The 26,036-nt window shown below is 41.7% G+C and overlaps 1 protein-coding gene across 1 annotated transcript in view; it reads right to left on the minus strand.

Moving 5' to 3' along the window:
• Window positions 1–26,036, minus strand: part of LOC139366006 (gamma-aminobutyric acid (GABA) B receptor, 1a) — a 51,011-nt gene that overhangs the window by 13,162 nt on the left and 11,813 nt on the right. Inside the window, exons 7-19 of the mRNA XM_071103081.1 lie at window positions 22,211–22,371; window positions 11,934–12,068; window positions 10,363–10,533; window positions 9,594–9,695; window positions 9,246–9,311; window positions 8,711–8,902; window positions 7,827–8,072; window positions 7,399–7,462; window positions 6,502–6,579; window positions 3,407–3,557; window positions 2,785–2,917; window positions 2,382–2,498; window positions 947–1,054 (exon numbers count right to left, since the gene is read on the minus strand). Of these exons, the coding sequence (XP_070959182.1) occupies window positions 947–1,054; window positions 2,382–2,498; window positions 2,785–2,917; window positions 3,407–3,557; window positions 6,502–6,579; window positions 7,399–7,462; window positions 7,827–8,072; window positions 8,711–8,902; window positions 9,246–9,311; window positions 9,594–9,695; window positions 10,363–10,533; window positions 11,934–12,068; window positions 22,211–22,371 (1,724 nt within the window). The remainder of the gene's footprint in view (window positions 1–946; window positions 1,055–2,381; window positions 2,499–2,784; window positions 2,918–3,406; window positions 3,558–6,501; window positions 6,580–7,398; window positions 7,463–7,826; window positions 8,073–8,710; window positions 8,903–9,245; window positions 9,312–9,593; window positions 9,696–10,362; window positions 10,534–11,933; window positions 12,069–22,210; window positions 22,372–26,036) is intronic.

Below are 26,036 nucleotides of genomic sequence, written 5' to 3' on the forward strand. Positions count from 1 at the left end.
AGCCCTGGCCTCAATTCCATAGAAAATGTGTGGGCAGAACTGAAAAAGCGTTTGTGAGCAAGGAAGCCCGACTCAGTTACACCAGCTCTGTCAGGAGGAATGGGCCAAAATTCACCCAACTTATTGTGGGAAGCTTGTGGAAGGCTACCTGAAACATTTGACTCAAGCTAAACAATTTAAAGTCAATGCTACCAAATACTAATTGAGTGTATGTAAACTTCTGACCCACTGGGAATGTGATGAAATAAATAATTCTCTCTACTATTATTCTGACATTTCACATTCTTAAAATAAAGTGGTGATCCTAACTGACCTAAGACAGGGAATTTTTACTAGGAATAAATGTCAGGAATTGTGAAAAACTGAGTTTAAATGTATTTTTGCTAAGGTGTATGTAAACTTCCGACTTCAACTGTATTACCTCAAATAACCGGTGCCCCAGCACATTGACTCTGTACCGTTTTCCCCCCTGTATATAGTCTCTACACTGGAATTGCTTACCAAGAAGACAGTGAATGTTCCTGAGTGGCCGAGTTAAATCTGCTTGAAAATCTATTGCAAGACCTGAAAATGGATCTCTAGCAATGATAAACAACCAATTTTACAGAGTTGAAGAATTTTGAAAAGAACAATGGGCAAATGTTGCATAATCTAGGTGTGGAAAGCTCTAGAGATCCAGAAAGACTCACCGCTGTAATCGCTGCCAAAGGTGCTTCTTTCTACAAAGTACTGACCCAGGGTTGTGAATACTTACGTAAATTAGATATTTCTGTATTTCATTTTCAATACATTTGCAAAATAAAATCTAAAAACATGTTTTCATTTGGTCATTATGGGGTATTGTGTGTGACAAAAAAACAACAATTGAATCCATTTTGAATTCAGCCTGTAACACAACATTAGGAAAAGGTCCAGGGGTGTGACCGATACGACAGTGTCACTGTACCTCCACTGTGATGTGTAAAGGATCCACAATCTGCCAAATCATGAGTGACAGGACGTCTATGGCTAGTAACACTCCAACTGTTGCATAGAGTTTCCATGGCTCCAGGTGCTGCAGGGATACAGGAGAACCAATCACAATCCAAGGACCAAGGGTAATGCAGTGAGTCCACAAACAAGGACAAAAGGGCTCAAGCATACAGTAGATAAAATGCCAACAGAGTACAGCATTGTATACGTGTATCAGCACAGAATACTTAAGTTATTAGAGCTCCTTTTAAAAAGAGATTCATGTCAATGGGCTTCCTTGGTTAAATAAAGCACACATAAATTCATTAGCATTTAGACAATACTGTTGAAATATTCTAAGTGTAAATTGAGGAGTTTCTAGGCAGTGGATGCTATATGCACAACAGTGTTTTTTGAATGAGTAACATATCAAGAAGAAATTTGGCCCCAAAAAATGATATAAGCAAAATAAACAACATGCTTCTTCATTTTCCATCACTTCATTCTGACTGGCTTCTAGCCCTGCAACCGTTCACCCCAGACATAACCAAACCGTATCGCATAGACCTTGTCACCTCTTCTCTCCAAGTGCATGAAATGATTTGACTGCATATTCTGACTTGGAAACTTTTTAAAGTACTTTCACAGAGCTCTTTGGCAAATTGCCCTTGCACGGCCATTAAAGAGAGTTGAAAGTCAACCTGATTCGTCTTGCATTGGCTCAACTAATAAAGCCCCCGAAGGTTGGATTTCCACATAGAACTTTAATACTCATACATATTCATAAATGCTCCATAAATGGTCTAATCTCTCATTCTCCTGATTAGGTCTTAGAAGAATTCCCACAACACATCACACACTCGCAGTGTCTCCCTAGCTTCAGGACACACTATCTTAGAAAGGACACACACATGCATGCGTAATCAAGCTGATAGTGTGAGCATCACGGGTAAGAGTGAGTGAGTGTGTGTGAAGGTATCTCTCTGTGTGAGTGAGTGGGTGTGTCTGTGTGCGTGTGCATGCATTTGTGTGCGTGTACGTGTGTCTGTGTTACTCCTGTCTGTTTCAAGCCTGTCGTACGCTGCTCTACTCTACTTTACTCTACAGTACTCTATTCTACGGTATTCTACTCTGCTCTACTGTACTCAACTGTACTCTATTTTACTCGACTCTACTGTACTCGACTCTACTGTACTCGACTCTACTGTACTCTACTGTACTCGACTCTACTGTACTCGACTCTACTGTACTCGACTCTACTGTACTGCAGTATATCCCACAGTAGAGGATATACAGAGATACTTTAACATGCAGAGCAAAGCACATCTCCCAGCGGCTTATGTATTTTTTTATCTGCCAACACCACACATTCAGTACTGTAGACTCTGGAGCTTCCCTGTTCCCTCCTCTGGCCCTCCTAAAAGGCTTACCTTCCTCTTCTCCTTCTTCTCCTCCTTCTTTGTGAAGAGATTGTGTACCCACCAAATCTTGGTGAACATGCTGCCATATGCCAGACTGAAGCCCAGGCCGAGCAGCCACAGACGGAACTAGACCGAGAGGGAGAGAGAGAGATTTTGTTGATTCAATATTTAACTTTTTTTATGCTTTGGCAATGCAAATGCAATTTGTATTATGCCAATAAAGCAACAACTGAATTGATAATGAGAGAGAGAGAGAGAGAGAGCGAGAGAGAGAGAGCGAGAGCGAGAGAGAGAGAGAATATGAGAAACAGAGGCAGAGAGAGAAATAATTTCCCCTGACAAGCCATCACAGCACATCCCTCTACTCTAGCACCAGAATAACAACCCATTCCCACGGCTTTAGCTGCGTTACCTGACAGACCACAGGGAACTGGGACCTGTGGATGTGGTGTCCGTCGATCCCCAGGGGAAACACAGCAGCCAGGGCCATCATACAACCCACTGCCGTCATGTTGTTCAGGTAGGGCTGGGAGTTCTGGATGTACCTGGCACAACACACACAAAGAGGGTATGAAGAAAGGCCAGAGAATATAGACAGAAACCCACAAAGGGACTGTTTCACGTGCACTGTCCGTAACACTGCATTGGAACTACTTGTCACAACAGCATCAAAACAATGTCATAAACGTGGCATATTTTGTCACTGAATGCAAAGTGACAAGGCATTCTGCATGGATTGGAAACAGTAACGCCAAAGGTCGACATAGACGTGACTATCACTTGCCCACAGCCATCTGAAGACCTACAAGCAGGACCCACCAGGAAGACAGTCATACTCGACCCAGCGTGACGATGAATTGTTGATGATGAATTGCTAGCTATTTTTCTAGCTGTTATCTTTTTTTAATTGAACCTTTAACCAGGCAAGTCAGTTAAGAACACATTCTTATGTACAATGACGGCCTACGATGACAGTGTTGCTTAAATGTGCGAGATAAATTCCCTCTGGAGGGGAAATAAAGTTATAATCTTACCGGACGTTGCTGTTGTAGATGTTGAAGGTCAGACAGACGATGCCCAGCAGGATGCCCAGACCAGCGAAGACAGACACGGCAGCAAACAGCTTCTGAGAGAGGTACCTAAACTCCTCAATGACTATTGTTGAGTCCGCCGGGGGCCCGGCACCTGAACAGAGAGAGAGAGAGAGAGTGAGAGAGAGGGAGAAAGAGACAGAGAGAGAGAGAGATAAAGTGAGAGAGAGAGAGAGAGAGAAAGAAAGAAAGAAAGAAAGAAAGAAAGAAAGAAAGAAAGAAAGAAAGAAAGGAAGGAAAGAAAGAAAGAAAGAGGCAGGGCAGAGGTTAGTCCATCCATGCCTTAAAGAGACAGACAGTCTACTGTACTGTACTTGATGTCACTCAGAACAGAACAGGGCAAAAGGACAATTGTGTTTTGAATTAAGATCAAAATCAGAATTTGAACAGGGAGGGCACTACGCTCAGTAACCTCTACAGACACCAACCTAAAGGATCAAATGAAATTGGCACAATCAAGTTACACAGTAACCAATGATTTAATTCAATGACCAAGAAGGTACAGAAATTGAGAATAAACGAGGACAGATGTGGAAATCAGGACGTGTTCACCCTAAATATCTCAAAACATGTGCATAACTACAAAGTAACCAAAAAATAAGCATTGGTTTTTTCAAGGTAGGAGATGGTTGAAAGTGCAGCTGACTGACTTTATCTGTCTCTGATTTCTCTCTGTATCCTCCTGTCTGTCTAAATTCAGCTCTGCCTGCAGATCCTGACAGCTTCTCGGGGTGTGGGTGTCACTGTGTCCTTATGTAAGGGCGGTGACAGTGACATGGACTTGTGTCAGTGTGTGGTGACGTGTCCATGTCAGGAAGAGGGTGACACAGTGTCGAGCCCCAGGGGTGTCACAATACCAGGGCGCCCACATTTGGTTTGACGGTTTCAGCGATATCACACCACTGACTTGCCTAAAGTGACATCTGAGACATCCTGTCTAAGAACAGAGTAACGGCTGTGAGAAGATGGGTGTGTTCCTGTGTGCATTGATGAGAGAGTGAGCACTGTCCTGTCAGCTGATGTGTTTGCACTGTTTAAACCTTCCTCCGTCCTTGATCAAGGAATCAGAACAGGGTGTTTCCATGGAGACCAAGCTCTGTAACAGTTGCCACAGTGATTAGGAAGACAGCTGAGCTGAAGTGGTTGTTAGGGGCGACCGCGAAGAGAGAAAGAAAGTGACGGAGTAATTCAACAAGGGGTCACCTCCGTTACCTCTAGAACAAACTAAACTCACCTCAATTACCTCTAGAACAAACTAAACTCACCTCCGTTACCTCAAGAACAAACTAAACTCACCTCTGTTACCTCTAGAACAAACTAAACTCACCTCAATTACCTCAAGAACAAACTAAACTCACCTCAATTACCTCTAGAACAAACTAAACTCACCTCCGTTACCTCAAGAACAAACTAAACTCACCTCCGTTACCTCAAGAACAAACTAAACTCACCTCCGTTACCTCAAGAACAAACTAAACTCACCTCCGTTACCTCAAGAACAAACTAAACTCACCTCCGTTACCCCAAGAACAAACTAAACTCACCTCCGTTACCTCAAGAACAAACTAAACTCACCTCCGTTACCTCAAGAACAAACTAAACTCACCTCCGTTACCTCAAGAACAAACTAAACTCACCTCTGTCATCTCTATAGCAAAAAACGAAACTGTCACCTCTATTGCAAACTAAACTCCCCTCCTTCACCTCTATAACAAACTAACCTCAACTCTCCCACTGGTTACAGACATCAGTTCAATGTCTAGTGTTGATTTACATTTGACTGAGTTGTCAACTAATGTGAATTCAACATGAAATCAACAAAGAATTCCCCCATTGGATTTAGGATCAAAGTTGGGTGAAAAAATGTTGATGACTTTTTGATTCAGCGTCATAAAGTTTTTTGTTGTTGAAATGACGTGGAAAATGACCAACCAGTTTTGCCCATTGGGCTGCGACTCACCAGTAATCTTGACTCACCTCTGTTACTGTACACACTTAGAATAAAAGGTGCTACCTAAAATCCAAAAGGGTCATTTGGCTGTCCACAGAGGCTTCTACATGGAACCCAAAATGGTTGAAACCAAAAAGGGTTTTTACATGGAACCTAAAAAGGTTCTCCAATAGGGACAGCTGAAGAATCCTTTAGAACCCTTTTTCTAAGAGTGTGCGGGTCAACTAATCTTAACACTGTCACCTCTATAGCAAACTAACCTCTATCACACTCCAGAAAACTAGACTCCCCTCCATCACCTCTGGATCAAACCATCCTCACCTCTGTAAACCTACATCACACCAAGCTCACTCCTGTCACACTACAGAACAGTAAGACCACCAAACTCAGCCCTACAGTAAGTCGGCCTTGTGGAGGACAGAGATAGACACAGGTCACCATATAGTCGTCTCTGATTGGACCCATTGGCCCCGCTCCCCTCGGAGGCTAAGCTAAGCCTTGGAAACAAATTGTTTCCTTAAAAGTCTACAACGGTGCCCTCTCTCTGGACTCCCAGCATGCACGATTGATTAGCGGTGCAGTAATTCTGAGCCCAGGCACAAGTGTGTCACCTCTCAAGGGAGGGCTGGGCCGGTAAACAACTGAACTACAACATTTGTCTTGGTGTGGCTGAAGCAAATCGACAGTAACAGCATTTCTCTGCAGACAGTGTCACGCTCTGTGGCTGTGGTGGATGTTGAACTTTCCTAAAGTGAAGAAGTGTAGGTGGGGTCAGGCTTTCCTGACTGCCATGGTCTGGCCACTGGGCTGTGGGTGTAAACTAATTCTGGGTGAAGGAGGATGAGGGTCCAAATGATTGCTTTTAAAGCCAGAAGTGGTGATTTGTCTGACATGGAAATGATGGATGGAGGCAGCGCGGGCTTAGAGAAAGAGAAGGCGTAACAGTAGGTCTAATGTGAGGGGAACGAGATAGATGGTTACATAGATGACTCACAGTGAGACAGTCACACACACACACACACACACAGAGAGCGAGAGACATACACAGGAAGCCTGACAAAGACAAACGTAATCAACTCCGCCTCACCTATCCACACATCGTTGCCGAACCAGGAGAGATTCTTCTGAGAGCTGTCGTAGTATCCAATCTTCTTATAACTGCCTCCTACACAGCGAGAGGGAGAAGATAGTTCAATTAACATCTTCTCAGATCCTCTTTCTTTCCAGCCTACATAATGTCCTTGGGTTATGAAGGGTTCAAACGACAACAAGCAAAAGAAACACTTTGAAAAAGAACGACAGATCAAAACATCATTATGAAAAGAAGTCTACGGAAGTGCACGGCAGAACATTTCAGACCCACAAAGAGAGAGAAAGAGGGAAGAGGGGAAAAAGTGGAACGAAGAGATCGAGACGACACAGAGAGAGGTACCGACACAGAGCTACCACAGGGAAAGAAAGACAGAGGGAGAGAATGAATATGTGGCATCCTTAACCATGAATACTGACGAGAATAATTCACAAATTCAAGTCAAGGCTTTCAATGTATTAACCCAATTACCCCACCTCGTCACTAGCATGGCAGCACGCAAAATGCCACCCAGTGCAGGCAGGCAAGTAGGATTATTATTTTTTGTTATCCATTAGGGCTCCAAAAAGAACAGAGGTACACAATAATATGCCACTTTAGCTTCGGTCCAGGCCTCTTCCAATTAGACTGAAGTCTTGACTCGACACATTTAGAAATAAACACAATTTGCCTGTCCAAAAAAACCCGCTTTGCTCTCAAATCAACACGGGTGAGAGCGGAGGGAAAGTAAGAACAGCTTCAGCAGACAGCCTTGATCTGGACTGGCTGACATTCAATCGCTCCGCAACAGAATGTCAATGATTCTTTCTCATTTAAAAAAAAAAAAAACTACTGTAGGATATCCAGAACAAGGAAAGTCTGAAATATGGTTGAAATGGTGACAGATGACTTTACCTTGCAGTTGCTCAATAAGGGTCATCGCCATCCTGGAACCCTGGGCATCAAACACCACATGGCCCTGAAGGAGAAGAAAAGTGCTACATCAAGTCAGAAATCTACTGTCTTCCATTCAGACTTATTGAATGAGCCAATACATACATTACACACGGGTTCTCTAATCCGGTCCCTGGGACAAATAGGGTATGCAGGCTTTTGCTCCAACCCATTCCTAACACACCATATTCAACTAACCAAGGGCTTGATGATAAGTTTAGTAGTTGAATCAGGTGTGTTAATCCTCCAACCAGGGTTGGACTACCTGGACTTGTATAATAAGAAACACTCATTTGCGTTTTCCATTGCAAAAGGTTTTCAAACATTTTGTGCCCTAATGAACATGGCCCTAGTATATTCTACTGGATGGCCCTCCCTCCTGTACTCACAGACACGCCTTCAAATGAGCTGGTGTTGAGGGCGCGGTAGATCTCTGCTGTGATGTCATGGTTGTTGTAGTTGAAGTCCTCCAGCCTGCGGCCTTTGGCCTTCAGAGGGGCCACAGTCTTGTTGAGGGCCAGGGCCAGGGCCCAGACAGCGTCGTAGGCCAGAGGGGCCTCCTGGAAGCCCCCTGTCTCTTCCGGGTTCTTACCCCCCAGCCGGTTCATCAACGCCCCCAGGAACTCCTGAGAGGTCTGATTGGACCAGACATCGGGAAGGTTGATATATGAGCGTCACCATTCGTGTGGCTTTCAAACGGAATTATTGTCCACCAAACTCATTAGTGTGACATTTCTATAATTAGAATCACTATGTTAGTTGCATTAGGGTCAACTTATATTTAGGCATATTACTAGTTACGTATTACTAGTTACGTATTACTAGCCTTTGAAATCAAACGGTACTGTACTTAGCTCAGGGCTAAGACAGCTCTTACGCCAGCTTTTTGGGGCTAGCCAATCACAGAGTTCCATTGTCACCTAAGTTGAATATTTATGAGGGATAGCCCTGGGCCAGGGACATTTATTTCATATAAATGTCTAAGTATGTGTCTCTGCCCTGGGCTAAGAAACATGTGGTGTGGAAAAGCCTAAAGGGCCCCTAGAGTGTACTATTGCAGAAGCACATCAAGCCGCTGCTCTGCAGGTAGAGGAAGGTATATGAAGATAATCAGCAGCTAAGCTGGCAGCGTGTGAAATTGAAGGGACGACATGACCAGATGGAGAGCAGATGTTGCTCACCACGTTGGAATGCGGATCATAATCAATAACCTTACATGGACTTGGGGGACCTGATCCTGGATCAGTATGAGATCCGGCCCAGATGTTCTCACCAGGTTGGAGGCTCCGCGGACGGTCTCGGGGTTGAGCATGACGATCTCCGTGGTAACGTGGCCCTCCACCGCCTCTGTCATGTTCTCGATGGTGCAGTTGATGGACGGGTCTTTGATCTTGAACCAGTTATCAGCATACCAACCAATCAGAAACCACACATATTTCTTCCCATACAGTTTCTCCTTAAATACCTAGAGGATGGAGGGAGAGAGTTGGAGGGAGAGAGGGGAGAGAAAGCGAAAGAGAGAGAAAATAGGAAAAAAGAGAAGGGCAGAGAGAGAGAGAGAAAGATTTGGAAAATAGACAGAAAATAAGAAGATGAAACACTTAATTGTCTGTTAAATGATTCTTAATTACACCAAAATATTATTTGCTTCTCAAGGCTACATCATCACCACAGTACAAATTAGAATTAAATAAAAATGGTAATTTGTTCAGACAGAGGTTCAAGATACAATAGAGATCAATAACTACAAATAGCCTGATGATTTAATGCTCAACATATCTTGAGGTCAAACAATGAAAAACACTCACCTCGCAAAAGACTTTCCTGGCTTCCGTCTCATAGAAGAGCCCCACAATTATTCTGGCATCCTGACGCTATTCAATGACAGGAAGCACAATGATTTAAGCCATGGTAATGAAAATACATTCGCATAGTTCAATAATAATGATACAAGCCTTTACACTTTGACTATTCCAATTCTATGGTACAACCTCGGCTACCTCGGCACTTCACAGCCTGGCAGTTGGTAGTGCTAATTAGCCTCCTGTATTCATTTCCTGTATTAAATTACCTCACTTCGCTAACAGGCGCAGCTGTGAGCAGGGGAAAGCAACAGCAGCCCCCCCCCCCCCCCATTGAATATTTCATCAAAGCACCTTGAGGTTCTTGACAGCGACAGCCGGGTCGGTGAGGAAGCTCTGTCTCACACTGATCTCAATCCCAGCCTCCTTCACCCTCTGCTCCAGATCATCCAGAGTCTATATGAGAGAAGAAGAGAGAGGGTAGATAGAAAGAGAGAAGGAAGAGAGAACAGAGAAGGAGAGACAAAAGAGAGAAGCGATGGGGAAGATCGAAAGAGAGGGGGGGGGGGGGGGTCGAGATTGAAAGAAAGATGGAAGGGGTGAGAAAATGAGAAAGGAAAGGCACAATAAATTGAAATGGACCAAGAAAGAAGAGAGTAAAGGAGGAAAGAGATAATAAAGGACAGAGGGAGAGAAAGAGAAAGATCATTTGAGAGAGGTGGGAAAAGAGAGAAAAACGAGAGGCAGAAAGAAGGGGAGATGATAAAGAGGGAAAAGACGTAGGGAAAGAGGAGCGATAGAGTTAACCTCCATTAGAGGAAAGAACCCAAGTGCCACATCATCCACCCGGTTGCTCACCACCATTATTCCAACAAATCCACGATCAATTGTGGGATTGAATACTTAAAAGACTGTCATACTGCATATAAGTCCCACGTACGCACACACCCACTCCCACACACTCATTTGCTCATTAAGATGAGGGAGAGTCACTGAAGAGGAGACTGTGGAAGAAAGAGAGAAAGAGACAGACAGAGTGAGAGACAGAGAGAGAGACAGAGCGATAGAAAGAGAGCGAGAGAGAGACATAGAGAGAAGAGATAGACGGAGAGAGTGTACTGACCGAAGTGAAGACCTCTGTGGTCTGCTGGATGGTAGCGATCTTTGTCCACTTCCACTTCTGGAAGAGGCGTACCCTGGTGGGGTTGTGGAGGGTGGCCGAGGGGTGGGTGCGGAAGAAGGTGGGGAAGCGGTTCCTGTTGGACAAGGCTGGAGAGCTGGAGCCATAGGACAGCTGAGAAAGAGAGAGGGAGATAAACATTTAAAACACTACACAGCCAGGCAATATACAGTCCCAATGTATTCCGTACCAATGCAACTTATTGCACTGATTTCAATTGAATTAAGAGGCGAAGGGGGTCTCATGTTCTATATCTATCATGACTTTGGTTTCGGTGTTCAGAGCATCGGCACCCTGACATCAGGGAATGAGAGAAGAAGAAGGTAGAGACCTGATGATAAATGTCAAATGTCAAACGTCATGTACAATATCGAGTCCCAGCGTAAACAAATGTCCTGGTGTATGTAGAGGTAGTGGAGCCCCCAATACATGGACAGCAGACAATACATGTAGAGTAGAATTCAGTTTGCCAGCTCACAATTGAGTGCAGTCAGGGGGACAATGGTATCAGCCTGTGGAAAACAGCTCCAGCATTAGGGGTGACACACACACGGGAGAATGAAATTGAAGGAAATGGAGCAAAGCGGCGGGGCACAGGGGCTCATAAAACACCACTTTGCAGGAAGCAGAAGAGAAGTACTCCAATGTGCTTTTTTTCACGACCTGAAACACTAGCCTCAAAATGAGTTGGTTCAGGGTCGTGTTCATTATGCACCAAATGGACTATCACAGGAAGGGATTAACTGGATTTGTCCAACAAGAAAGACACATTTTTGTTTTCCGTTGCTAAATGTTTTAAAATGTTTCACAGTGCCGGTATGACCTTTTTTCTTGTATTGGGTCAATGAGATTGGCTTTAAATGTAGACTGAGTTGCTACACTAGGCTTTGGGAGATCCGAATACAGCCGACAATTGGAGCACCCAGAAGTCCCTTGATTCTGGTCTGTTTGGTCCTTGGCTCTATTCCCTCTCTGATAGGCTTGTTTGACATGCAGAGAGATACTCCTCCTGAGGGTTGAACAGAGACAGAAATAAGTGTGTGGCGATTGGTGGTGGTGTACACTCTCTCACTAAAGAGCCAGATCCCTTTTTATATATATATATATATAGATATGTGTGTGTGTGTGTGTGTGTGTGTGTGTGTGTGTGTGTGTGTGTGTGTGTGTGTGAGGGGAGGGATGGAGGAGGGAGGGGGGAGACAGCTAGAGTGGGAACAAGGAGGCTGAGAGGAAGAGAACAGAGGAAATCAAGCAGACAGGCCCAGGGCACTAGTTGCTGACAAGTGGAGGGAGTGAAGAATAAAACAAAAAGAGATAGAGCTTTTAATGAAGGAGAGAAAAGGATAGATAGGGAGATTTCATTTGTTCACAATTAATTACTTGGCTAAAAAGGTTGACTAAAGTTTAAGGTTGATTATTAGATGTCGAGAGAGAGAGAGAGCGAGAGCGCGAGAGAGAGAGAGAGAGAGAGAGAGAGAGAGAATGGGACACACACACACACAGTAGCTACCCACCACTATGAGGTTCCACATGCGAGCAGCCTCTGCTACCAGTGTGGATACGGAGCTGCAGCCGGGCATCAGGACTGTCTTGATGGGCTCTGTGTAGAGCAGATCATAGAGCAACTTGGTGGACTCCCCTGGGTCACACTAAGAGAGAGAGAAAGAGGAAGAGGGACAGGGGGAAAATGGAGGGAGGAGGGGATATGGGGGAGATGGTGGGAAATAAAAGGGGAGACAGATGTGAGGGAGAGAGGGGGAGATGAAGGGAGAAAGAGAGGGAGGAAAAAGAGGAGGAAGATTAGGAGAGAAATAGGGGGAAAGAGAGGAAGAGAAGAGGGGTGAGATATGTGGGAGAGAAAGTGAAGGGGTGGGTAGAGAACAGGGGTAGAGAGAGAGGGAGAGAGAGAAGGGAGGGGGGAAGAAAGAAGAATATCAGAAAGAGAATAACAGAACAGCGATCGATATTCAGCCTGATCGAGCGTCAGTATAAAAGTGGGAAAAGATGGCCAGAGAGAGAGAGTTAAATCGACCACGCTGTCCAAAAAGGGACAGGAAGAAAATATGACTGCACAAAGAGGGAGGGAGAGATCACAAACAGAACACAATCAAAGCCTCGGATGAATGTAAAATAAGCTTGAGGTGGTCCAATCATGAACAAATGATCCATCACAGGTCTGTCAACAAGGTTTTGAATAAACCATCCCTATTCCAGTCCTCAATAGGGCCCGATCTAAATCAGCCTGACATGTTTAATGGTGATTTGCTGTGGAGGGGGAGAGAGAGGAAACAGAACTCCCATGAATTGCAGTTGAGTGTCACAAGCAATCTGGTTGTGGAAAACTGACTTAACAACGGACCTTATGGGCTCTGATTTGTGTGTTGGTTTGTCTCCATTTGTTTTCCGAGATGGAAATAGCGCACTCAAGAAGCAAATGTGTTGGATGCAAAAATTGCCTGTTGATTTCAATGATGGTTGTTTGACTGTTAAAAACGTTGTTGTCTAATGCTACTGTCTCTAGATTGTAGGATGTAATCTAGATATCATGACACCACCAAGTCCAATTGATCACAACGGAAGAGAAAGTGACGTTTTTCTATCCTGTCCCATCTGATAACGTGTCAGGCCTTTTCTCTGCCCTAGAGAACTACTGGAGATGCCGGCCTTTACAACAACAAAAATAGATGTCAAATTTGCAGTTTGACATGTAAAATAGCCGTTTTCACATTGAGCTTAAATTTCACGTGAAACCACATTTCCACGTACATTAAATGTAGATGTTAGCACCACCTCTTCACATGTGAGGAGAATAACATGTTTTCACCTCACATGTGAATTGCAGTTTGACGTGTGAAATTTTGTGGTTCACATATGAAAACTTTCACGTGAGAATAGGATGTGCCGCTTGACATATGAAAAACATTCCTATGTAGCCTATGGATATAAGAGTGGTTGCATTTCTCCAGCTCCAACCCTCAGCTGTTTACCGAAACTGTGGCAAGGAGAACACTTTGTTAATGTTTGAATTAAGGACTGCCACTTTAAACACTTCTAATTGAGTAACAGCGTTGTTACATGGTGCAATCCTCTAGTGCAGGGGTAGGCAACCCTGTTCCTGGAGTGCTGCAGGATTTTGTTCTAACTTGGCACCACATTGGAACCAACTGAGCTAATTGATCATTTCAGTGATTGCCTAAATTCAACACATATCTAGATTACATCCTACAATCTAGAGGATTGGTTAAATCAAAAAATCTAAATCAAATCCAATTTTATTTGTCACATACACATGTTTAGCAGATGTTAATGCGAGTGTAGCGAAATGCTTGTGCTTCTAGTTCCGACAGTGCAGTAATAACCAACGAGTAATCTAACCTAACAATTTCACAACAACTACCTTATACACACAAGTGTAAAGGGATGAAGAATATGTACATAAAAATATATGAATGGGTGATGGTACAGAACGGCATAGGCAAGATGCAGTAGATGGTATCGAGTACAGTATATACACATATGAAATGAGTAATGTAGGGTATGTAAACATTATATTAAGGAGCATTGTTTAAAGTGGCTAGTGATACATTTTTTACATCAATTAAACATGAAGCGCCTGCGGCATTGTCCAGGGTTGTCCAACCCTGCTCTAGTGAGTGAGCTACGTTTGTGCCATTAATATGAAGCAAAACGTCTGTAGTCCAGAACAACATTCTTAGTATTACAAACAAAAAGAATGATATTGAATGCAAAACATAAACCCTAAACTATTGATAGCCAAACAAAATCATTTTTAAATGCGAAAGCCAATGAAATGTAAATGAACGCAAAATAATAGTTTTCCGTTTAAAAAAAATGATGATAATGCAATTAAATAAAATTCCTCCCTCTTCCCTGACATTTTCCCTTCCTTTGGTTATGTTACTCTGGTCTTTGCTTTCCCTGCCTTTTTTCCAGTTGCAAATTCATTACAGATACAAAGCACCCTACTGTTGGTTTGCCTCTGAAGTTAAGCAGGGTCAGTCCCTGGATGGGAGACCAGATGTAGCTGGAAGTGGGAATTTAAAATAAATTATAAGGGGAAAAACACATGTACAAAATGTACATGTGAAACTTCACACGTGTCCGAAAACCATGAGTTTTGTTTTTGTAAGGGGATGTATAACCCTCCTCTTTTCCACACACACACACATGCACTGCCTGTGGTGCTGAAACGGTGCAACCCAATATTAGTGTCAGAGTTAGCATTACTTCGATACTACTCCAGCATCCAATCTATCCGCCCATCAGACTTTGATGAGAGACCAATCCCACATAAAGAATAGGAGAAGAAGCCACATATGCTGATCTGCTTTATTCTCTTGAATTGCATTCAGATTTAATAATATAAAAGAAGTGTGAATATATAAGAGGACCAGTAGGATCTTATGTCTTATCTCAAGTCACTGTGAATTTCTAAATCTCCCCCTGTAATTAAATCTTGTACCACTTGAGTCGTGGTGTTAAATGGTGCATACATGAATGTGATACACGTGTGTGTGTCCATGCATGCGTGTGCACGAGCATGCATGTGGACCGTGTGGAAATCATAATAATTTTGGTCCCTGATTGAGTCCTATCATGTTCCAGCCACCAATTAAAGTAGAAATTATAGATTTTTAAAATTTAATTTAAGCCTTATTTTACCAGGTAAGTTGACTGAGAACACACTCTCATTTACAGTAACGACCTGGGGGATAGTTACAGGAGAGGAGGGAGGATGAATGAGCCAATAGGAAGCTGGGGATGATTAGGTGGCCGTGATGGTGTGAAGGCCAGATTGGGAATTTAGCCAGGACGCAGGGCTTAACACCCCTACTCTTACAATAAGTGCCATTGGATCTTTAGTGACAACAGATTCAGGACACCAGTTTAAAGTCCCATCCGAAAAACGGCACCCCTACACAGAGAGCACCTCATCACGCCATTTCTCTACCTCTGTCTCCCTCCACCACAGTTAATAATTGATCAAAGTTATCAGTCTCCGCTTTGATATAACCATGGCAACGGTCTAGAGAGGGTGAGTGGTGTGTCTGTGTATAGATCGCAATGTGCTGTAAATAGTCTAATGTTCTCTCCCTATACTGCCACAAACAAACAAGCAGATTTTTAATTTTTTTTTAGATAGATTTTTATTGAACCTTTATTTAACTAGGCAAGTCAGTTACAGTGGCAAGAAAAAGTATGTGAACCGTTTGGAATTACCTGTATTTCTGCATGAATTGGTCATCAAATTTGATCTGATCCTTATCTAAGTCACAACAATAGACAAACATAAGTGTGCTTAAACTAATAACACACAAATTATTGTATTTCTGTTGTCGATATTGAATACATAATTTAAACATTCACAGTGTCGGTTGGAAAAAGTATGTGAACCCCTAGGCTAATGACTTTTCCAAAAGCTAATTGGAGTCTGGAGTCAGGAGTCAGCTAACCTGGAGTCCAATCAATGAGACGAGATTGGAAATGTTGGTTAGAGCTGCCTTGCCCTATAAAAAACACTCACAAAATGTTAGTTTGCTATTCACAAGAAGCATTACCTGATGTGAACCATGCCTCGAACAAAAGAGATCTCAATTAAGAATTGTTGACTTGCATAAAGCTGGAAAGGGTTACAAAAGTATCTCTAAAAGCCTTGATGTTCATCAGTCCACGGTAAGACAAATGGTCTATAAATGGAGAAAGTTCAGCACTGTTGCTACTCTCCCTAGGAGTGGCCATCCTGCAAAGATGACTGCAAGAGCACAGTGCAGAACGCTCAATGAGGTTAAGAAGAATCCTAGAGTGTCAGCTAAAGTCTTACAGAAATATTTGGAACATGCTAACATCTCTGTTGATGAGTCGACGATACGTAAAACACTAAACAAGAATGGTGTTCATGGGAGGACACCACGGAAGAAGCTACTACTGTCCAAAAAAAAAAACATTGCTGCACGTCTGAAGTTTGCAAAAGTGCACCTGGATGTTCCACAGCGCTATTGGCAAAATATTATGTGGACAGATTCAACTAAAGTTGTGTTGTTTGGAAGGAACACACAACACTGTGTGGAGAAGAAAAGGTACAGCACACCAACATCAACACCTCATCCCAACTGTAAAGTATGGTGGGGTTGCTTTGGTGCCTCGGGGCCTGGACAGCAAACGGAAAAATTAATTCCCAAGTTTATCAAGACATTTTAAATCAGCAACAGAATGGCTTCAACAGAAAGAAATATGCCTTCTGGAGTGACCCAGGCAGTGTCCTGACCTCAACCCGATTGAGATGCAGTGGCATGACCTCAAGAGAGCAGTTCACACCAGATATCCCAAGAATATTGCTGAACTGAAACGGTTCAGCAAGAGAAATGGTCCAAAATTCCTCCTGACTGTTGTGCAGGTCTGGTCCACAACTACAGAAAACGTTTGGTTGAGGTTATTGCAGACAAAGTAGGGTCAACCAGTTATTAAATCCAAGGATTCACATACTTTCCCCACCCTGCACTGTGAATGTTTACATGTTGTGTTCAATAAAGACATGAAAACTTATAATTGTTTGTGTGTTATTAGTTTAAGCAGACTGTGTTTGTCTATTGTTGTGACCTAGATGAAGGTCAGATAACATTTTATGACAAATTTATGCAGAAATCCAAGTATTTCCAAAGGGTTGACATACTTTTTTCTTGCCACTGTAAGAACAAGGTCTTATTTTACAATGACGGCCTACCGGGGAACAGTGGGTTAACTGCCTTGTTCAAGAGCAGAATGACAGATTTTTACCTTGTCAGCTCGGGGATTCGATCCAGCAACCTTTCAGTTACTGGCTCTAACCCACTAGGCTACTTGCCGCACTGAAAGCCAGACATATGCCGCATTGCAAATAAACAGTGTAAGTGTTGAAGTTCATCTACACTAAAGTCTTCTTGATATTTCATTATTCAGCGTCTAATTATGTCATGTTATATTTGATGAGTCATCTCTTCTTTTTTTTTTACCCAAGGCAAACGGATCACACTTTGAAAGCTTCACTGGAACTATTGTGACCTTTACAGTAGATGAACACATCCTATTATTGAACATCATTATACATTCAAGCCAAGACCACTGTATGAGCACGTCTTCATTTTTGATATTATAAAGCAATTAAGAAGACAAGCAATTGGATGATGGTGATTCTTATTTCTAAATCTCATGCTCAAACAGAGTGTGAGTTATGATTGCCTGGGTGATGTTTGGTAACTGACCAAAAAAAGCTGTTGATTGGATAATAACTGAAAGTAAATAGTAGCCGTATTCAATTCCATCTCCTATAATTTCACTCTTAATGCCATAAGCTGCTCATTAATATTACAGCCAGGTGTGAAGCGTTCACAATCCACTGATCGTCAAAGTGATCATCAAACCCAACTGTAATTAGCAATAACTGTACACTAGCACGCACCTGCAGGCTACATTCAAGAAAGTCTCACTGTCTGACATGTTCATTGATTTGGTTCTAGTCATGTATTGGTCTGTCACAAAGGTGTAAATCTATTGGTTTGTCAAAACAAAAAGAGAACCATAAATCAACCAATGGGTGATATGAATTCCATAAATTCCGGAATTCTAGATTTTAGAATATATTGTATTCTATGGCCAGTACCATTGATTCACAAAGCTGTTTCAAGTTAAATGATATGTATAGTCAGTATATTTTATATGTCCACAACCTAACGTCATGTTTTGTATATGATTTTTAAACCCTGAATCTCGACATGTATACATCAACATTATCTATTCATCCATATTATTATCTAATTGAAAGGAGAAAAATATGAAGCCTGTTTGCTTCAATGGTAACTGTGTTGCCATGCCAACGTTCCTCTCCCCTATTCTTTACAATGGGATTCCATTGCAGAGCCTTTTACACCAATCAGAACAAAGCGAGCGCTGCTCCCTAACCAGTCACAGCACAGTTAACTGTTTCATGCCCGGGTGTAGTGGAGGCATCTGTCCTGTAGTATGATTGATATGGAAACCCAGTGGGAAGGATGGCTGTGTGTTAAAGCTAATGAGGTGATGTGTCTTAAAAATACCAATGTCTATATATCAAGAACAATGTCTATATGTCAAGACCAATGTCTATATATCAATACCAATGTCTATATGTCAAGACCAATGTCTATATGTCAAGACCAATGTCTATATGTCAAGACCAATGTCTATATGTCAAGACCAATGTCTATATGTCAAGACCAATGTCTATATATCAAGACCAATGTCTATATGTCTATATGTCAAGACCAATGTCTATATGTCTATATGTCAAGACCAATGTCTATATATCAAGACCAATGCATATATCAAGACCAATGTCTATATGTCAAGACCAATGTCTATATGTCAAGACCAATGTCTATTTGTCAAGACCAATGTCTATTTGTCAAGACCAATGTCTATATGTCAAGACCAATGTCTATATATCAATACCAATGTCTATATATCAAGACCAATGTCTATATGTCTATATGTCAAGACCAATGTATATATGTCAAGACCAATGTCTATATGTCAAGACCAATGTCTATATATCAAGACCAATGTCTATATATCAAGACCAATGTCTATATATCAAGACCAATGTCTATATGTCTATATGTCAAGACCAATGTCTATATATCAAGACCAATGTCTATATATCAAGACCAATGTCTATATATCAAGACCAATGTCTATATGTCAAGACCAATGTCTATATGTCAAGACCAATGTCTATATGTCAAGACCAATGTCTATATGTCTACAGTGCCTTGCGAAAGTATTCGGCCCTCTTGAACTTTGCGACCTTTTGCCACATTTCAGGCTTCAAACATAAAGATATAAAACTGTATTTTTTTGTGAAGAATCAACAACAAGTGGGACACAATCATGAAGTGGAACGACATTTATTGGATATTTAAAACTTTTTTAACAAATCAAAAACTGAACAATTGGGCGTGCAAAATTTTTCAGCCCCTTTACTTTCAGTGCAGCAAACTCTCTCCAGAAGTTCAGTGAGGATCTCTGAATGATCCAATGTTGACCTAAATGACTAATGATGATAAATACAATCCACCTGTGTGTAATCAAGTCTCCGTATAAATGCACCTGCACTGTGATAGACTCAGAGGTCCGTTAAAAGCGCAGAGAGCATCATGAAGAACAAGGAACACATCAGGCAGGTCCGAGATACTGTTGTGAAGAAGTTTAAAGCCGGATTTGGATACAAAAAGATTTCCCAAGCTTTAAACATCCCAAGGAGCACTGTGCAAGCGATAATATTGAAATGGAAGGAGTATCAGACCACTGCAAATCTACCAAGACCTGGCCGTCCCTCTAAACTTTCAGCTCATACAAGGAGAAGACTGATCAGAGATGCAGCCAAGAGGCCCATGATCACTCTGGATGAACTGCAGAGATCTACAGCTGAGGTGGGAGACTCTGTCCATAGGACAACAATCAGTCGTATATTGCACAAATCTGGCCTTTATGGAAGAGTGGCAAGAAGAAAGCAATTTCTTAAAGATATCCATAAAAAGTGTTGTTTAAAGTTTGCCACAAGCCACCTGGGAGACACACCAAACATGTGGAAGAAGGTGCTCTGGTCAGATGAAACCAAAATTGAACTTTTTGGCAACAATGCAAAACGTTATGTTTGGCGTAAAAGCAACACAGCTGAACACACCATCCCCACTGTCAAACATGGTGGTGGCAGCATCATGGTTTGGGCCTGCTTTTCTTCAGCAGGGACAGGGAAGATGGTTAAAATTGATGGGAAGATGGATGGAGCCAAATACAGGACCATTCTGGAAGAAAACCTGATGGAGTCTGCAAAAGACCTGAGACTGGGATGGAGATTTGTCTTCCAACAAGACAATGATCCAAAACATAAAGCAAAATCTACAATGGAATGGTTCAAAAATAAACATATCCAGGTGTTAGAATGGCCAAGTCAAAGTCCAGACCTGAATCCAATCGAGAATCTGTGGAAAGAACTGAAAACTGCTGTTCACAAATGCTCTCCATCCAACCTCACTGAGCTCGAGCTGTTTTGCAAGGAGGAATGGGAAAAAATGTCAGTCTCTCGATGTGCAAAACTGATAGAGACATACCCCAAGCAACTTACAGCTGTAATCGCAGCAAAAGGTGGCGCTACAAAGTATTAACTTAAGGGGGCTGAATAATTTTGCACGCCCAATTTTTCAGTTTTTGATTTGTTAAAAAAGTTTGAAATATCCAATAAATGTCGTTCCACTTCATGATTGTGTCCCACTTGTTGTTGATTCTTCACAAAAAAATACAGTTTTATATCTTTATGTTTGAAGCCTGAAATGTGGCAAAAGGTCGCAAAGTTCAAGGGGGCCGAATACTTTCGCAAGGTACTGTATATGTCAAGACCAATGTATATATATCAAGACCAATGTCTATATATCAAGACCAATGTCTATATGTCAAGACCAAGATCAATCAAAAAAATCAATGTATAAAACAATGATGCTCTAAACTTAGTGTCTAATGCCGTAATTCAATCTGAACCATATTTAGGTTTTGCTATTTGTCACCATATGTCAAGACCAATGTCTATACGTCTATGTGTCAAGACCAATGTCTATATGTCAAGACCAATGTCTATATGTCAAAGCACAAGGGACATTTCTTCAGTGGACAGAATGCCACTGCAGAGGTCTCCTGGGGATAAGATGTCACATATAGCTGACCATCACTGACCCATTTGACCACTAGCTGACCACTAAGCTCCAGTGACTAACCAGGAAATGATAGAGCCAAATATTTGTGCTATTAAATTAACAAAACACCCGCTGCTTGTCTCTCATCAATCATTCATCATATAGGCATTTTCAAATGTCAGCACTATACACTCACTACACATCTATATGTTTCCCACTGTTCCTGCCCCAGTTATTGCCTCCCACTTCGTAATTTAGCAGCTAGCTGATGCTTTGTGGCTGTCCGCTGACGCTGTCCTTGGTGCTGAATTGCAGCAAGCCAATATCAGTGTCTGACTTGGCATTAGTTTAGTTTATTGTCCACCACAATGAAATCGGGGAGGCGACTGTGGATCGGTCTCTGTCCATTCGTACATTAGCCACATGCAATATCTCAGACAGCACTAGGCCGATTTTGACGAGATTTGGGTCTTGCTATTTTGACGACAATGATGCGTCTTGCCATAGAGATCCCGCATTTACAAAATGACACTAATTGGCCTAAAGCCGGAGCTATGGTAATTAACTGAAATGTGTTAGTTGCGAGATTTATCTCAATTGGCCCAAGGGGGACGCTGCATCTTTTGTGGGGGATGACATGTTTACTGTTGCCTTGTTTTTTTTAAATGAAATGGGCAACTGTGCAACAATTCTAAAAGGGGTAATATAATTTGGCTTTTGGTACATAACTCCCTTGACAATATTAAATAAGTATGCTGCTGAGTTGTTACATTACTGTACCCACCTGCTACAAGGGCAATACATTCAAATAAGTATGCCTGCTGGAAATCAATATCATGTTGGCAAGTTTTAACAATGTATAGAGACATATGTAAAGAAGAAAGGCTGTAACTGAAATAGAAATTAAGTGTTCATGTATTTAATATTACATGGACACAAACTGGTCTAATTTAATTTCAACTGGTCTAGAGACTTGTGAAAAACCAAGATAAATTTGTATTCTCTTCTGATTATGTGACTATCACTTTTTAACTACAACAATGGATCTATTTGATCCAACATCTACTCACCATACTGTCATAGTATATCAGCTCCAGTTCGTAATCCGGCAGAATATCCGTCCGGTTGTTTACCAGATCCAAAGCCATCTGCGCAGAGGGGAGACATGCTTGGCCGCCCGGCCAACCGCCGCTCATGGGGAAGAGAGCTCCGATGTAGAGTTTCTTCTTGCCTAGGGACGGGCACGGCCAAGAGAGGAGAAGTAAGGTGAGCGATGCTCGAAGTGCAATATGGCCGGACGCAACACTCGATAATTGCCGCAGACTTTTTCCAATTACCGCCATGGTCAGGTAATTTGAATTGAAGCGATATCCGAATGTTGCAGTGGAGTTGGGTTCGTATTAGAATAATAGGAGATTATGTTGTAATTAAAAGTTTAGAGAGCCTCGAGGTGAATTTGCAAAGAATCGCAATAGCATTTCATTGCAAGAATTTTGCGCTCTCCAAAAAGTGGATTCACGTGTTCGCCTCGCTAACATACAGTGAATGATTGTTAGAAAAAAATAAGAAATAGCCTAGCTCGCCTGCTCTTATATTATTTCAGTGGACTAATAGTTTCGATGTATAATTTGTCCGTGCAGAGGTCCATGATATACAATCCAAATAGTTAATGTTTTTATCAACGTTGAATGTTGGATTTATAAATATGGTATAACTTGTTTGGAAACCACGTTTGCCTCCTTTTGTCGTTCAGCAGGCAGAGTTCAATAATTCCAAAACCTAAAATGAAGTGTTCAATTAATTGGGTTCAGCAAATAAATTGAATGGTTTTGTTCCAAGTGCTGTAAAAGCTCATGAGGCAGGATAGTTTCCCTTTCCGTCGCGATTGAGAATATTGGACAGACATTAAAATAATGCTAGTCGGTTATTTCTAATGATTCATGATCGCCATGATTTTGCACAGAAAGGTTTGCGCGCGCGACCAGTCCAGACGGCAGAAAATGAGCTCCGGGTTACGAATAACGTTTGAATTGTCCTTATTCTCTGGTTAATAAAAGCAAAGCGCACTGTGCGTAATTTCAGGATTTTAAAATAATCTGTCCGTGCAACATCTGTCCGTATTTCCAATTGTAGAGGATGAAACGAAGTGTCCAGGAATGATACGCGAACTGTATATCATCCACTGCAGCAGAGGCTATGAGTGTGCGTCTGTGTGTGTGCATGTGTGTATGAGCGAGGACAACTCTGATGATATTTGCTAGTCGGTGAATGTGTAGAGACATCGAGAGAGCAAGTGAGACAGGGGGATGGTTAAGGGGGCACTATAAACTGCAGTGCCTATTTACCAACTTTTTAATTGTGTGTGAGTGTGTGCGTGCGTGCGAGTGTGTGTGCGTGTGAGCGTGTGTGTGTGCAAAACATAGTTTCTACAATCAAAGAAGTGTGCAACACCTTGTTTCTACAATCAAAGAGTATTGGCACACTCTCAGTATCTGTCACTCTCTAATTCATCTTTTGGGAGCAATAGATTATTCAAATCATTATATGACTAAGTTTATTTTCTCAGATAAAGTTGAGGGTACACTGATATAAATCAAATATTTGAATATCAAATCAACATAGACTTTAGATTGAAAGTGAGCCAAATCGATTCTCAACCACATGAACCAATGAAAGAACATTCATTCACACAAGCCACAAGCCAATAGAAAGACCATAAAATGCATCAAGGGCTACTTTGATAAATCAGCAAAAGCAGTGGGACCAGTCAGTGCATCAATTTCCCTGCTCTCCTTTTCCCTTCATTTAAGCTGACCTGGAGTCAGTCTGTGTGATATATAGCCAAGATCTGCTACTGTACAGGCTACAGCATACCTGCTGTTTGAACCATCTGTCCACTTTAATAAGGATCTGCCCCTTTTGTTCAACTTTCGCCTAAAATGACATACCAAATCTAACTGCCTGTAACTCAGGCCCTGAAGCAAGGATATGCGTATTCTTGGTACCATTTGAAAGGAAACACTTTGAAGTTTGTGGAAATGTGAAAGGAATGTAGGAGAATATAACATAATAGATCTGGTAAAAGATAATACAAAGAAAAAAAAACTGTTATTTTGTATTTTTTTTGTACCATCATCTTTGAAATGCAAGAGAAAGGCCATTATGTATTATTCCAGCAAAACTGTAATTTAGATTTTGGCCACTAGATGGCAGCAGTGTATGTGCCAAGTTTTAGACTGGTCTAATGAACCATTGCATTTCTGTTCAAAATGTTGTATCAAGACTGCCCAAATGTTCCTAATTTGTTTATGAATAACTATTAATGTTCAAAACTGTGCACTCTCCTCAAACAATAGCATGGTATTCTTTCACTGTAATAAGTACTGAAAATTGGACAGCGCAGTTAGATTAACAATAATTTAAGCTTTCTGCCAATATCAGATATGTCTATGTCCTGGGAAATGTTCTTGTTACTTACAACCTCATGCTAATCACATTAGCCTACGTTAGCTCAACCGTCCCGTGGAAGGTACACCGATCCCGAAGAGGTTTTAAAGCCTCCTCTCATTGCCCTTTAATCAGCCAATGCAGCACTGACCGCATACCAAATGCCTCCCTATTCCCTATAAAGTAGAGCTCTGGTCAAAAGTAGTGTACTCTAAATAATAGGGTGCAATTTGGGACACAACCACCGTTTCACTCTCAGCTCTTAGACAGGGCTCTCATACCCCCAGTAGGCCAATATGAATAACAGAATTAGAACCAGCTATAATAGAATTATAGAATTAGTCAGAAAATGCTACCCTCCCATGACTCCACCTCTTCCACGGCTAACAGCTACTGGCACTCTGGGGACTAGAGAGTAAACCCAATGCTATAAATGCATTCCACCTTTGCTCAATAATTAGGCTGGTTTTAGGTTCTCTATGTAATATCACTGTATAAATACTCTTATTGTGCACTTTGAGATAGATTGTGTGATGGAGAAATAGCCACCTTCCTCCACCTCAGTACGATTACAGTGGAATGGATTTACTACAGAATTGCATCTGAATACAGTAATAGTCAATAGCAGACCCAAAGCTACTAACTGTTATTGAGTATACTTGGCAAAGGTGGCAATTCAACTCACAGCCCTTGTGTTGCCAGCCAGCACCATGCGTGTTCCAACCTCTAACCCACTGAGCCATCTGTAGCCCACAATGACGTAAAACTCCTCTGTCTCATAGATCACCTGTCTGAACTTCGCAGCATGCCATGTATTATTCACACCTGATATTTAAATGCTATTCCATTACGCGGCCGTCTATATGCCAGCAAACACCGAACAACACATAGTGGGGCAGACATTTGTCACAACAAGAGCACTCTGAAAAAACAACATTTTGAGTAGACGTTATGGCAAATAATATAATGCTAGTTCCAAATACTGCTAGCAACTCTCAGTTGGATTGCGTGCATGGTGCACATCGTAGAGTTTACTTAAAGGGGCAATCTGCTATTCAAACAAAAACAAAATCAAAGTGGTCACCTTGCCACTGGTTTTGGTAAATAACTGAGGGATGGGGCTGGAGAAATGTAACCACTCTCAAATTGATAGACAGAGCTATGGAAGCAGGGACTGACTACCCATGATATTACTACCCATGATATCATGTTTTTAGGCTATATAGTGTTTGTTTACAATTACATTGTTTATAAATAATGGAGTAAAACAAGATTATACTGTATTTTGGGTTCTGATGTGGTATGACATTTATAAGTGATATTCTTCAATAATCAATACAATACATGTACTGTATAAATCCAAAAGTGGATGTAGCAACTACATATTTCCCCTTTAACTCTGGTTAAATAATCTCCTCCTTATAAGGCACATCGTTAAAGAAAAGCTTC

Source organism: Oncorhynchus clarkii, chromosome 2, assembly GCF_045791955.1.
Source record: "Oncorhynchus clarkii lewisi isolate Uvic-CL-2024 chromosome 2, UVic_Ocla_1.0, whole genome shotgun sequence".
Lineage (NCBI taxonomy): Eukaryota > Metazoa > Chordata > Actinopteri > Salmoniformes > Salmonidae > Oncorhynchus > Oncorhynchus clarkii.